This window comes from Netta rufina (genome assembly GCF_964035555.1).
Source record: "Netta rufina genome assembly, chromosome: 1".
NCBI lineage: Eukaryota > Metazoa > Chordata > Aves > Anseriformes > Anatidae > Netta > Netta rufina.
In genome coordinates this window covers 44,774,009-44,789,379 of record NC_140123.1, presented here as the reverse complement: position 1 = coordinate 44,789,379, position 15,371 = coordinate 44,774,009, and the positions used below count along the sequence as shown (strand labels likewise).

Sequence of the window (15,371 nt, the reverse complement as noted above, 5' to 3'; positions counted from 1 at the left end):
CCCCCCCCCCCCCCCCAGCCACCGCCGCGGCGTCCCCGCAGCCCCGTCCCCGGCGGCCTCGCAGCCCGCGGGGCGGCTCGGGCGGCCTCGCCATGGCCGGGCCCCGGCGGTGAAGGCAGCGGGAGCCGCCTGCGGCCGCCTCCGTGCCCGTTGCCCGGCCGGGAGGCAGCGCAGCCAGCAGGGGGCGGGCGGGGAGGGGGATGAGCGCTGCCGCCGCCGCCGCCTCCTCCTCCTCCTCTGCGGGAGCCGCCGCCGCCGCCTGCACCGGGGCCGAGGGCGGCTTCTTCTTCCTCTCGGGCGGCTCCGCGCCCATGGGGCCCGAGGAGGGCTCGGCCGGCGGGCTGGGAGCCCTGGCGGCGCCGTCGCTGGGCTGCCGGGGCCGCTACCAGCTGCTGCTGTCGGGGAAGGCCCTGGCCGACAGATACCGGAAGATTTACACGGCGGCGCTGAGCGACCGGGAGCTGGGGAGCCACCCGGGCAGGTACCGAGCGCCCATCCAGCAGCGGGCGGGGGGCGCCGACACCGCCCCCTCCCCGTCCCCGTGTCCCCGAGTCCCCGAGCAGGGCTGCCTGTGCCCATCTCCCCTCCACTCCCCTCCCCCAGCCGGGTTTGGGGCCAGATGACGCCCTTTTGGCCAACGGGGGCGATGTCTCGGCGCCCTGCTGCCATCCGGGGCCGGTGCCCCCGGGATAACGGGACCTGCCCGCCGCCGTTTGTGTGGTGTGCCCGCTCCGGGCATCGCTGCCCGCGGGAGGCGGAAAGATGGGGGAGAAGAAACGGGGCCCCGAGGAGGAGGAGGAGGAGGAGGGGGTTGGGGTCGTGGATGGCACAGAAATGGGGCCTTGAGCCGGGATAAGGCGTGGCGTGGGGGCTGATGGCAGGAGGGAAGCCCCTTCAGTCGGTGTGGGGTTGGTAAATGGCTGCACAGCACGAGGCGCCTGACATCCTCGGGTGTTTTCGGGGTTTTGTTTGGTTTTCTGCCCGACTTGAACAGCAGGGGTCACTTCCCCCACAAAAGGCTGCGTATGGGAGTGTGTAATAGTGTAAGAAACTTAAAGAATAACGTAATCTTCCCAATGTGCTCTTGGCAAGTGCCGGGAGCGTGTGCTCTCTAACGCTGGCGTCTGACATCTTTGCGATTTCTGAGTGCTCCTCAGATCATATGACAGGGAAGCTACACCTTTTTACATATATGTACAAAATATATACATATATATATAAAAAATATATATATTGCACATATATATATATACATATGTACACACACAAATATTGTATGTACACACTGTGTATATATACACTATATATACACTGTAGTATGTATATACATGTATATGTATAGTATTTATATATATATGTAGTACCTGTAAGTTTTCTTACCCTTCTTATTCCTTAGCCCAGCACTCATGCCTTTTTCCTTTACATCTTCTTTTGCTACTTTAGAGCATTTATTCTTGGGACTGCAAGTGCTACACATGAAGAAATTTATGTTAAGCTTTAATCAGATGTGATTTATCAGATATTTAATCTGAGTTTTTACCTTGACATGTCTGTACTATTTAAAGCTGTAGTTTTGAGGTTTTGTCCTCAATGGTTTTTGGTTTCAGCGTAATTCAACTGGTATCTCTTCTACTTCTTGTTGTAGAAAATACCAGCTTTAAGTGGGTGTAAATTTCAATATTTTTAATATTGTATTAATGTATTAATTTGACCCCAAGACACCATAAATTGCATTCATTTTGAGTCTGTTTCCAACTAACAGGTTATTATGAGAATGACAATTAAAAGAGAAATGGTGACATTCAAAAGTTGCTGTGTATCTTCAGTTTTGAAGACTAGAGTTAGTCACTTGTCTTGGCTGCATTTTATAATCTTACAGTAAATCACTTGCAGTAAATCACTATCAAGATTATTCTGTAAGCCAGAATCCTCTGTACAGGGGAAACAGATTGTGTTAAGGTATTAGGCAGGTGAATGCCAGCTAATTAATTATGGTGAATACAGTCAGTCTGGATAGTAGGAATTTTAAGAGGTTTAATGTTTAATGACCACGTGTTGCTCACCATCTCTTGATACTGACCTCCAACATCTCTTGCATCAGACTGATGGCAGCCAATGCACTGCTCATCATCTCCACCCTTTTCCACAGCAATGTCAAAAACATTCCAGTTTTAAGATTTGAGAATTTCAGCTACCTGCTGGTCTTCAAAAAGAAATTGTGAGGCATTACTAACATTTTCCTGTGCTCTAAGGCTCTCTGCTTTGAAGGGTGATAGTACAACCTGCTTTTGATATGGTGACATAGAATTCTTGCTTCATGTCTGCAAAATTGTGCTCTGCACTTAATAGCGTGATCAGTGCCTCATTGAGCCCTGTTATTCCAAGCACTGACTTAAATGTTTATGAAGAGCTAGAGAGCCGTATTAGAATGCTTGTGCACGGAAGAGGAAATGAGGCATTGTGCAGAATGTGTAAAAGTTGCACGTAAGATTAATTTCACATTTGCAAGGTGTTTGTGCTAGCTGTCACCTGAAAACAATGAATGCCACGTGTTGAGTAGGATGGAGTAATTGGCTTTGAATAGCTCTAGCAGTGCTTTGCACGTCCCCCTGTAACACTGGCTGTGGTGTTACAAAAACTTTGATTGCTGAAAAAGATGGTTTGGTTGCTAGATGGTTTTGTTGCCCCCACTGTGTTTACATAATTATTTATATAGTCTCTTGCAGTAACAGATTAGAGACTTGCGCTGGGTTAAAATTAACTTGGCAAAAATGGTTTGTTGTAATCCTGCCTAATTCCCCGATCTGGCTCACCTTGCGATTGTACCCATGCTTGTGACAGTGTGAGGGGAAGGTTGCACAGGAAGGAATCTTTGCACAGAGAGGTGGGAGGAGAGAGGCTGCTTCTTTTGCCACCAATGCTAGGCTAATAATTTTATGAAAGGGAACAGAAATAAAGGATCTAATCCTGTAACTTAATGTACAGCCATCTTTGGTCAGATGACAACTTTTAAGAATCTGTTACGGTTCCAGAGCAGTGGGAAATTTACGTGTCAAATCACGATTGGTTTGGAAGATGAATCTACTCTGAGTCCGTTTAACCTGTAGTAAAAATACACGTTTTTTTTTTTTTCTGATTTATCACTTGGAATTTAATCCTAACAAGCACCTCTATCCAGCTGAATTGCTGCTACTAATCCTTGTGTATCTCAGGGTTTTCCCTAAACTGTCAGACCCTTTGCTTTTCTTTCAATTGTGTACACATACTAGAAGGCTATCAGGTAGGTTTATTGTGTTTTTTGAAATCTTCTGTCATATACAGATAGAAATGAATTTGTAATGCCTTTTGTGTGGCCTGTCTTGTAATGAAGATGTTTACTGAATAATCTTGACTAATGTGAGTTTTTAATAGTATAGTGACAATATATTCTGAAATGATAGTAATTTCACACTCACATCTTGAGTGTTTTCCCATCTGGTTTGCAGCTATCAATTGATCTTTACCAAAAAGATAGATTTTTTTTTTTCCTGAAGAATGTAAACTCAGCAATTGTGGAAGTAACATCATGCAGACAGATCCAAGAATGGTTTCCGAATCGGTTCTTCTATGATCCCATATGCATTTTAAATTTCTTATAAGAACTGTGTCTGGATTTCTCTAGTAATATTAGGTGTCAGAGATGCAGCAGTATTTATTGAATAATAATGAGCAATAATATTGAATATACTCTTTATGCTCCTTACTAAAGTGAGTCATCCTGCTGAGCTTATCAGGTTCTTAATTTGTTCTTTACATAGTTGCTAGAAACATCCTATCAATTAATGTAGAACCATTAGGAACTTAAAAATACAGCTGCTTTTTCTGGATTACCTTTTTTGTCCATTACTTCCGTACTAGAGTTGCCTCTTTCATATTAGTTCCTTCACAGGAGAAGGAAAAAAAAAAAAAAAAAAAGCTTGTATTTGTGTCCTGGGAAGAAAAAAAAACAAACACACACACACAAAACTAATGATGTGAAGTGGCTTGCCTTGAGACCAAGGATAATTTCAGTTATTGCTGGAGTATAAGATTTCTGCTGTTGACCAGAAATCAGATGGGTGTTTCTCCAGCCATTTTGACTGAAGAAGAGGCAGCCAGTGTCGTTTGTTTCATGATGTTTCTTTCTACTGGATGATAAAGAAACTTGGGGAGGTAGGCCAGCTCATAGTGGTAAACTATACATCCTTCGGAGCAAATGGATCACTAGTTCATTATTAAGGCCTTTCACAGTTAAGTGAAAGTCTAAAGTCTTCCCTTATGCCCCGTATGCTCAAAATGCAATGCTTGTTTGGCTGTGGAGTACTTTAAATATGTACTCGATATGTACTTTTCAAAATTTTATTGGAGAAATGCTATTGAAATAGTTCACCTGTGTGCAAAGTTACTAACGCGTGTGTAGAAGCCATGTTTATTAATATTTAGATATATGAAGTTTGTGTAGATGTGGTAGTTGGTAAACCAGAAAGCCTAAATTTCCTAAGATCTAAAGTCTTTACAAAAGCTATAAGCTGCTTTCTGTTTGGGAGTTGATACTTCTTTTGTTTTGTTTTTGTTTGATGGAACTATAATTGCAAAGAAGCATGGAAGCATTCATTTGATTTGGAAAAGGAAGGTTAATATATAGAGACCAATAAAATGATTAGTGTTTTTTTTTTTTTTGTGAAAATTTGCTTCACTGTTTTCCAATTCTTACATTTTGTAAATGTCATTTTACCAAAAAGAAAATTGAAGCAAGTCCATATGTAAACTTAAATTTTCTAATAAAATAAAAGATTTATGTGCTGCTGAATCTTACGTTAAACTAACCTTTCCTTTTGAAAAGCTAATAAGAGTTCCTCTCTGCTTTAGGCATTTTGGCTGCAATATAGCAATGCTTTAATACTTTATTTTCAACCCTGGATATGAGGAGAGCAGACATCAGGCTACTCAGGAAACTAGGTAGTAAGGGTTCCTGGGAAACGGCTTTTGAAGGCACTGGGGTCCTTCAGTGTTCACTTTTTGGGTACTACCTCTTAGGAACACAGGAGCAGGCAGTTCGAAAATGCTGGAAGTCAAGGAGGCAGGACAGTGGCTGAGTAGGAAATCTGGAGAAAAAGAGAGATCCTGATCCTTCTACAGATTGGGAGGGAAAAAAAGTATGGACACTGAAAGTGAGGTTGGGTGACATGGGAGGACTACAGAGATGCTGCTGGCCACTCTAGGGAATTCCCAATCAACTAAAAGCTGGCAAATGCTGTCCCAGTTCACAGGAGGTCAAGAAAGAAGACCCTGGTAATTGCAGGCCTGTCAGTCTCACTTCAGTGCCTGGTAAAATTATGGAGAAGATTATTCAAGGAGTTATTGGAAAATGTCTGAAAGACAACACAGTGTTTGGACATGGTCAGTAGAGGTTCGTGAGGGGAAAGTCCTGTTTAACAAACTCAGTTTCCGTTTATGACAAGGTTGCCACCCGTCTAGGTGACCAAGGGAATGCAGCTGATACAATCTTTTTGGATTTCACAAAAGCTTTCAATAGTGTCTCTCACAGTATCGTTCTGGACAAAATGTCCAGCATACAGCTAGATAAGTACGTAATGTGGTGGGTGAAAAATTAATTAAGCCCAGCTGACAGGCTGGGCTTAAAGGGTTATAGTAAATGGGGTTACATCAGGCTGGCAGACAGTCCCTAGTGGGGTTCCACAGGGCTCCATTTTTGGGGCCGGTTCTCTTCTATGTTTTCATAAGTGACTTGGATGCAGGGCTCAGGTACATATTAAGTAAGTTTGCAGATGACACTAATTTATGCGGAGCTGTTAGCTCCCTCTTAGGGTGGAGAGGCCTTGCAGAGAGATCTGGACAAATCAGAGGGCTGGGCAAATCACTAATAACATGAAATTTATCAAGAGCAAGTGCTGGATTCTGCATCTGGGATGGGGCAGCCCTGGCTGTACATGCAGACTGGGGGATGAGAGGCTGGAGGGCAGCCCTGCAGAAAGGGATCTGCTGTTCTGGTTGATGTCAAGTTGAACATGAGCCAACAGTGTGCCCTGGCAGAGCCAGAAGGGCTGACCATGCCCTGGGGTGCGTCAAGCACAGCACTGCTAGCTGGTCAAGGAGAGCGATGGTCCCAATCTGCTCTGTGCTGCTGCAGCCTCACCTTGAGCGCTGTGTGTGGGGTTTTGGGTGCCACAATATAAGAAAGATGTAAAATTTAGCATCCGAAGGAGGGCTACAAAGCTGGTGAAGTGCCCAGAGGGCAGGATGTGTGAGGAGCAGCTGAGGTCCCTTGGTTTGCTCAGCCCCAAGCAGATCAGGCTGAGGGGAGGCCTCATGGCGGCCTGCAGCTCCCTCACAAGGGGAGCGGAGGGGCAGGCGCTGAGGTCTGCTCTCTGGGGACAGTGACAGGACCCGAGGGAATGGCATGGAGCTGGGACAGGGGAGGGTCAGGATGGGGGTTAGGGAAAGGCTCTGCACCCAGAGGGTGGTCGGGCACTGAGACTGGTTCCCCAGGGCAGTGGTCACAGCACCGAGCTGCTGGAGTTCAGGAAGCATTTGGACAACGCTCTAAGACGTAGGGTCTGATTTTTGGATGGTCCTGTGTGGGGCTGGGAGTTGGACGCAGTGATCCCTGTGGGTCCCTTCCAACTCAGGATTTCTATGACTGTATTTATGATATATTGATTTTATGATATTATTGATTTATGATATTATTGATTTATTGATATTATGATTTATTCTGCTTTTAGTTAGCTGGGATTAACTTATTAAAGCCATGTACTTCATATATCTTCTTCACTTATATTGTGATAATGGAAGTTGTTCTACAGAGTGATTATTTTAGAGATGCTATAGTAGGTGTTTAGTCTAATGTGGTTTGTATTTCTTCGGTGTTTGCATAGAAAACATAATGAAGTGGGAAAGAAGCAAGTAACCTGTCTGATTGTAAAATTATTAATAGGTCAAGTTGATAAAATCAGGGTGAAAGCACTGAGGCAACTAGACTAAAATTTCTAAGCACCTTTAAAAGGACAAAGTGAATTCTCTTTCTGATATGAAAAACTATTAAAAAAAAAAAATGGAATCCATGAGGGGAATATTCTGTTTTTTGTGGGTTGCTATAAAGGAATTTCCATTTTGCAAAAATGGATGTGCAAACCTCTTTAGATGTTTAGCAGTGCTACAGGAGACCTTTGTCTTTGTAGTTATGCGTCCTTCCATTTCTTATGAAGGAGGAGCATGTGTAATTTGGAAAGGCACTAGTGCATGTGATAGAATCACACAGTGTGGTTCTTCTATTTATTTTGGAGTACAAAATAATACTGTGTGGAACGTCTTGTTTTTCTGTCACAAGTTCAATTGCAGGCCATGCTGGAACTGAATAGAAGTTACAAAAAAGCCCTGTGAAACTAGGTTTTGTAGCTCTGGGAGTGTGCTTGTATGAGTGCGTGTCAAGTAGCAGCAGCTACTGTGTGAGCTGCTATTTAGGGACATTGGGAGTGTGGACCAGCGGAGAAGGAAAACAATTATTTGGAGAACATGTCAGTTTGTTACCAAATCATCTGTATTGTGGATGTACCAATTTAATTTAGTATTTTGATCATCGTTGGTTAAGGCTTCTTAGTGTTTATATTGTAATTGTGTCAGGAAGCATCTTTCCAGAAAATTATTACAGCAGATTGCTGCCTCTTCTTCCCATTATTGGCTCTTCCGTTTCAGCTTCAGGATTCTTACAGACCCTATTTAAGCATAGGTAAGGCCCTGTGTCATCTTCCTTTCTTGGTAGATAGATCCTTGGTGTTTGGTGATCTCTTGTTACTGCTGCTAACTTGAGGATCTTGGCTACTCAAAGCGTGCTCCAAAATGCTGTGTTTTTAAAACAGTTTATCCTTTCTGAACATCAGGTTGTGGATTATTGATGAGAATATTTGTGTGAATGTGCTTGTAGGTGTTGGTATCTGTACAGTGGCAAAGTCCTTAACTGCAGCAAGACCTCTGGCTCAATTATTAGCTTTATACTTCTAGAAGCCAACATGAGCTTAATGTAACGGGGTTATACGAAGTCTCTTCCACTTCAAACCAGCAAACATTGCCTGAATATTCTGCTGAAGTTCACAAGAATTTGGAATTTTAATACCCAAACATACAAATAATACAACTTCTAAGTAGGACAGGATGAGAAAAAACGGCCTATTAGATTTGCAACATTTGTGGTTTACTTCATTTCCTCAATATTTTAACCAGCGACTGATTTTTTTTTTTTCTATTTTATTTCAAGATGGGCCACAGCTTCATGGTTCAAGGAATAATTAGAGCTAATTTTGCTTAATTGGGATTGGACTTCCATTTTTTAAAGACATACGAGTTCTGATGGCAATTTAATATTGAGTCAGATATTCTATTCTCAGCAATCCTCAGACTGATCTGCGTGTCCCTGGGATTCTTCCACCTACTGATTTGAGACCATCTGTTTATGTGTTCCAGTCTCGTTTTCTTTCAATGCTGGTTTGTGGTGGGGCTTCTTTTGTGCTTTTGTTGCTGTTTTGTTTTTCAACTGTGAGGGAATGCCAGTTAATGTTTCAATTCCAGCTATGCTAGCTGCTCTGGCAGACTGGTGGTCTGTTAAGTGACACATAAGCAGTTAAGGTTAGGCTGGAGCTGGAGTAATATAAGAAGTTACCATCCCCCGCTGCTGGCTGTGTTAAATGAGTTGAACGGGCTGTCTGCCTCCTGAGAGCTTGATGTTGAATTTGTGCTTCCACTGCATGAGGATTTATTTTATTTATTTTTTTTTTCACACTTCTTCCACTCCCTGTCCCGTCCCCTGCCATATTATGCTCTTCCTTTTGGCCACGATAACTTGAGGATGCTGTAGTAAATTCTTCTCTTGGTATGACTACTGATGTGTTTATAGAGAGCACATATAACATATCACCAAGTCTTTTGTACAGATCCATTTCCTGCAAACAGATTTGTGTCCTCCGTTTACTTTGGAAACTTGCCTCCTTACAGCATCTCTCGAAAACATGGTTGCATTTCTTTCTTACCTTGCTTGCCATAAACAGCGCTTCAGACTGAGATGCTGGTTGGAATAATAGTCCTATTAATAATGAAAGCTTTTATATTTTAAATATACTCTTGCTAAATAATCTTTCACAGTCAATTCCTACCACTGTACCACTCCAAAAGATGAGTACTAGAAATTGGCACAGGAGGGTGGGCTGCTTGTGCTCTAAATGGCTACACTAAGATACATGGTTTTTATATGTTTAAATATATGCTTCATTTTTTTCTTAGCAACCAGTATTTCTTAGTAAACAGCATATCATAGCTCAGTACCTTCCTTCAGACTGATAAATATCTGGGACTAAGTTTTTATCATTACAACTGTACGATGCTGCTTCTTTGCATGTGATATATCTATTGCTACTTCAGTGTGAGAAAACTGTGGGTATTTTTCTTTTCTTACCAATTTAATAAGTAAGTCTGTACTAGTCTGCACAGCCTAGACAAGAAACTAAAGTTCAGCTATGTTGTCCCCACATAAATCTGGAGCCCTTTGGTTAGATTAGTGCCATACCTTATTTTTCATTTTCTTCCCTTGATTTTACTTGATTCATGTTGCCAAGAATTGCTTGATTCATGTTGTCAATTGTTTAAGGTAATGGTTTTTCAGCTGTGGTTTGTGAATTCCTGGAAAACACTTCACAGATTCTGTGAAGACGGAAGTAAGATAAGGTGGAGAAAAAAAAAAAAAAAAGCCCATTGTTGGTAGTTTTAAATCCATCAGAATGATCCAAACCACTACTGAAAAATTTTATAGGTCTACAAACATGAATAATTGGAAGTGTCTTCTATAACTTATGCTGCAGTGTCATAGGATTTAGGTTGTTTTGATCATGGGCTCTGTCAGTCTGGAAAAATACCTAGCTAAGAGTTTGAGCCTTAACAAGGTCAAACCCTGAACTCTTCATTTCACTTCTCCAGCATTCTCTGTCTTCTTGATAACATCGCTCATCTTTTCTGTTGCTAAGCCTTTAATCCAATGATTGTCTTTATACAGATCTGTGGCCAGTCTTTTGCATTGCATTGAGATGAGCTTGATTTTAAATACTATATTCTCCTGTTTTTATTATCACAGCCTCATCTCTCATATCTTGATTTTTCTCAAAGTATTCTTTCTATCCCCTTTCTCTGCAAACTCGCTATCCCATTTTATCACTAGAATATAGAGTGCTGACCGTTTGGAGAATGTAAGTTTTCAGTAGTGTGCACGAGGTGGTTGCAGCTTGTGCTGTCCAGTGAAGATGGTGCAGTGTTTATTTGTTCCTTTGTAATAGCAGTCGCTCTGTCTAAGGATTTAGTACTGTCATTAACAGCTGTAGTGTGCTTTTTCTTAAAGTGTGCTCTCTTTAAGTAAAGTTCTTCCTTAATTTCATGGAGTTGATTCTCTAAATTAAAATTCCGCTGATATGATTTAAAAAAAAAAAAAAAAAAAGCTTTGTACACGCTTCAGTTTTGGTGGTCGCATTTGGATAGGAAAGTGGCCAGAGATTCTAATACTGTTTTTGCTATGGCAGAAAGACCTTTTTATTTTCACCTAAGCAAAAAAAAAAATAAAAATAAAATAGCCCTAAATCTGTCTGTAGAGGTGAGAGATACAAAATGATTTCCTCCACACTGAAAAACTAGAAGTAGAATACTTCACTTACATATATTCTTGCAGATCTAGTTTCATGGATAATGTTTCAGCTAATTCATGAAAAATCAGGTAATTACAGAAAAGGAACTATACCTGTCAGTGGTTGTGTTGAGAAAGCATTCTCTTTGTGCAAGGAATACTTTGTAGGTGTGCTTCCTTGTGCAGTCACTGTGTTACTAAAACAGCACAAATACAAACATTTTATTTGTAAAAGGGAAATTTCTAGATACTGTTTTGCTGTTCTGTCATGGTTAAATTAAAATCAGATCTGTTTCACTTGTGTAGTTGGCTTAAAGGTTTAAAAAGGATATTCCAGCAGGCTGAATAACCTGCTTCCTTAAGCCTCCAAAAATTAGATTTTCGAAGAAAAAGGATGCTAATTGTTTTAAAAATTCATGTAATAGTAATAATGATATCATATTATGTCATAAACTTGAGAAATTGCTCTGAATTATGAAACTAAGAAGTCATGATTAAAATGATGTGCAATTGCTGCTCACAAACAGCAGCGCATTAAATTCCCAACTGAGAAAGCAAGTAATGTTTTTTCTTTTTCTGTACCAGAGTGTGCACGAAAGAGTCCCAGACTGTAGTAGCATGGCTGTTAGCCTTAGCTGTATTCCAGACATTTGATGTCTTAACTTACGTGTAGCTTCTGCTTAGCTCTGTATTCTTCCCCATGCAGTGTTCTCCCAAATCCATCAGACTCCTTTTTTGATTTTTTTTTAACCTTTTCTCTTCAGATCCTTTAGAAGCCCAGGTTAGCCTGTCCTACTAGCTTGCTTCTGTTTTTCTCCTATTTTAATTGGATTGCAGTTGATATTCCTTGCCCCGATTTACAGATTGAAGTGGCCAGATTTTGATGATTTTTCCATTTGTAGATACACTGCTTAAGCTCTGACTTGCCTTTTATATTGGCATGGTGAAAATATACATCAGAATGCTTTTTTAATAATGCAAAGAAGATAGTACAGAAACTGGTAATGGTTTGGGGGACATACATGTGGCTGTTAGAATGAGCGTTGAGCTATTGCTCACTTTAGTAAAAAGTGGTGGAGATCTCAGATGTACCACATGAAGATAGTAATGCTTATAAATATTTGAAGTGATCTGAAGATAATGATTATTTTTTTTTGATTGCTGATACAAAAAATAAGCTTTCATTATGCTGGGAAAGGCTTGATTGTACTCTCTAGTTGTGTTTTGAGATCTGTCACTCAAGCTGAGTGGTTTCCTTCTCTGGTGATTCTCACCAGTGAGTTCCTTAAAACATCTGGGGATGCCTGGGGAGGAGTATCCACAGGCACTAGTAGGTGCTGGGGGGCTGGCCAGCTGCAAAGCAGCTCTGAGAAGTAGCTTGGGGTGCTAGGTGTTCAACATGCTGACTTTGAGCCAATAATGTGCCCCTGTGGCAGAGAAGGCAGATAACCTTCTGGGCTGGGTTAGGAGGTGTTGCCAGCAGGTGATCCTTCCTCCTTGTCCAGCTCTGGTGAGGCTGTATCTAGAGAACTGAGTTCACTTCTGGTCTCCTCAGTACGGGACAGACATGGAGCTACTGGAGAGAGTCCATCAAAGGGCTACACAGATGCTGAAGAGACGGGAGCACCTCTCCTCTGAGGAAAGGCTGAGGGAGCTGGGACTGGCAGCCCGGAGAAGAGAAGGCTCAAGTGCAGTCCTGTCAATGTGTGCAAATACATGGTGGGAGGGAATGAAGAAGAGTTAGCTGGGCTCTTCCTGGTAGTGGTCCCTGACAGGACAAGAGGCAATGGACACAACAATCATGGAATTCAATCTGAACACAGGGAAACACTAAAAAAAAAAAAAAAAAAAAAAAAAGAAAAAAGTGAGGGTGGCCAAGCACTGGAACAGGTTGCCCAGAGAAGTTGTGGGGTCTCCTTCCTTGAAAATATTCAGAACCCAGCTGTGTATGGTCCTGGGCAGCCATCTCTAGCTGACAGTGCCACAGCAGAGCGGTTCCTAGAACCACAGCATGGCTGAGGCTGGCAGGGACCTCTGGAGCCTGCCTGGTCCAGCCTCCTGCTCTAGCAGGAGGTTTATAGGAGGCTTACCTGTTGTCTTCTGACGGGGGTTTCCCAGGGAACAAACCCAAGTGGTGTTGAACAGTCTGTACTTGCAGCAGGGCTGTGCTCAGGCTGTGGTGGTCATGTTACTGTGAACATGTATTGGACTTCCATGCCGTAGTTCAAGGGAAGTAGGGGGAATCAGAGGGGAACTGTAAAGGTAGCAGCAGATGCAGTTTTAAATAAAAGCTACGCAGGTGTCCTGATGTTCCTGGAGGAAGAGGTGCATGGTGACAAGATCCAATTGCACTGTTTCGTATCGTCAGCTCTTGTGAGCAGTTTCTGGTTTGTCCCAACGTTTTGTTGACTTCCCTCCCACCCTTTCTTTGGTTTTATATTTGGTGGATGTTTATCAGTTGTTAACAGCAATGGTCTATGCCCTGTAAAAAAAAAAAAAATAAAAAATTAAAAAGCAAGTAACTTCTTGCAATAAAAGAAGAAATACAGTCCCACAATTTTAAGCTCTGCAGCCTTGATAACACTTTTTTCTTTAATATTCCCTTTCCTACATTTTGAAGTTGAATAGTTGAATTTCCATAGCAAAAAGACAGTGAGTACTAAGTGTCTTGCTGACAGGCACACTAGTATTTATCAGCTGTGGTTCTCCGTTATGCTATTTGATGTTAAGATCAAACTTGAAACTGGATTACAAATTAACAGCTGTTTTGGAGCACTTTGGAGGATGGAGTAAATGGCATGGGAGATAGGGAAGCCCAGAAGAGGCTGAAGTTGCTTTAATGCCTCTCCATAATGGCTCTACCCTTCAGCTGTGTGATCATGTATCAGATAAATTATTTAGAAGATAAAGAAAAAGCACAAAATACACATCATTGTAGTTCATCAGAAGAGTACTGATTTTTTTTTTCTACGTGGCTGAAAACTGATGCAGATCCAGTAGAAAAGACAGTAGTGCCTCATTGCCTCATGATATGTTAAAACAATTACAATCAGTGGTGAAGGCAAGAAGAGTGAAATAACAGGCAAGAGAGTAGCTTGGTGTTTTCACCAACCTGATGAAATTCTCCTGTATGTTGGTTAAAAGAACTGGCAACAGGCTGAAACAATTTCAGAGCTATAAGGAATTATCTTGGAGACTTCACAGATGTATGAAGTTCTAAAAGACCAATATAAAGCAGATTAATAAACAGTTCCTGAATAAAAAATGGATGAAAAAAGATTTGATGTACTTTATAGACTACATTTCTAAACGTACTTAAAAAAAAAAAAAATCTTTTATAAATCAAGGTGGTAAGTTAGACAAGGTGGATTTATGATGGGCCCTGTCTGGGTGTAGTGGTTTAGCCCAGCAGGTAGCTCAGCACCACGCAGCTGTTGGCTTCACCTGCCTGCCTCAGTGGGAGGGGGGAGAGAACTGATTAAAAAGTAAAACTCATGGGTTGAGATAAGGGCAGTCTAATAGGACAGAAGAGGTGTGTGTGTGGGGAATACAAAACAAAACAACAACAAAAAAAAAACACCAAAAAATACACGAAACAAGTGATGCACAGTGTGATTGCTCACCACCTGCTGACCAGTGCCCAGCCAGTTCCTGAGCAGCCCCCCAGCCAACTCCCCTCAGTTTTATTGCTGAGCATGCCATCATGGCCAGCCTGGGCCAGCTGTCCTGGTTCTGCCCCCTCCCAGCTCCTGGTGCACCCCCAGCCTGCTCACTGGCAGTGTGAGAAGCTGGGAAGTCCTTGGCTCCGTGTCAGCACTGCTCTGCAACAGCTAAACCATCAGTGTGTTACTAACAATACTTTTCCTCCTAAACTCAAACACAACGCCATTCCAGCTACAGTGAAGAAAATTACCTGTCTGTAACCAGGACACTGGGAAACAATACTTGGTCACTATTAACAGTTACCTGAAACTCAGTTTCAAAAATTATGGAGGAAGATTAGTACTTGCCCAAAATGCTAAGTGCTAAACTTACTCTGAGTGAGATGATGGTTAAGTTAGGACCCAGCTCCAGCTGGCTGTGGACCCAGCCTGTCCTTCAATTTGGCTTGCTGTGAACTGAAGCAAGCCCAGAATAACTTGTAGTAGATCAGCTAGGAGTATAAGAGATCCCTACATTTAGCCTTGGGTCTGCTCTGGGAAACACGCTGAACTTCAAACAGGTGCAAATCAGAAAAGCTAGTGTTGCCCCCATCTACTCTGGCTGGACTGTAGCCTTCCTGTAGTTGAATATTTTTGCCTTGCCTTCCAGCTGCTAATTTGGCTGCTCCTGTTCTAATGTAAAGGGGGTTTATACCTGTTGAGAAACCCACTGTGGCTACGAGCTGCCAACCGGCCCGCTGCCAGACGGCCGATGCCGGGAGCAGCCGTGGTTGTGCATCTGGATCTGTCCTAGGTCCTGAACCGCTCCATCTCCGCAGCCGTGTTTTCAGAGAGAGGATTGAGGTTGGAGATGAAAATGTTTGCAGGTGATGCAAAGCTGGGAAAGATTGCAAGTATTACTGAAGATGACAATCTCAATAAAAGTTTAGCTCCAAGGGAAAACAACCAATGTGCACAAGTGTAAAACCAAAGTGAATGCAAGTTAAGGTAAAAGTATGATAGCTTCTACACAT

General features: G+C 42.3%; 1 protein-coding gene across 1 annotated transcript in view; it reads left to right on the top strand.

Moving 5' to 3' along the window:
• Positions 1-200: 200 nt before the first annotated feature.
• MYCBP2 (MYC binding protein 2) overlaps positions 201-15,371 on the top strand; it is a gene marked incomplete at its 5' end in the record, with an annotated part of 193,425 nt that continues 178,254 nt past the window's right edge. Inside the window, one exon of the mRNA XM_084300818.1 lies at positions 201-481. Within this exon, the coding sequence (XP_084156944.1) occupies positions 201-481 (281 nt within the window). The remainder of the gene's footprint in view (positions 482-15,371) is intronic.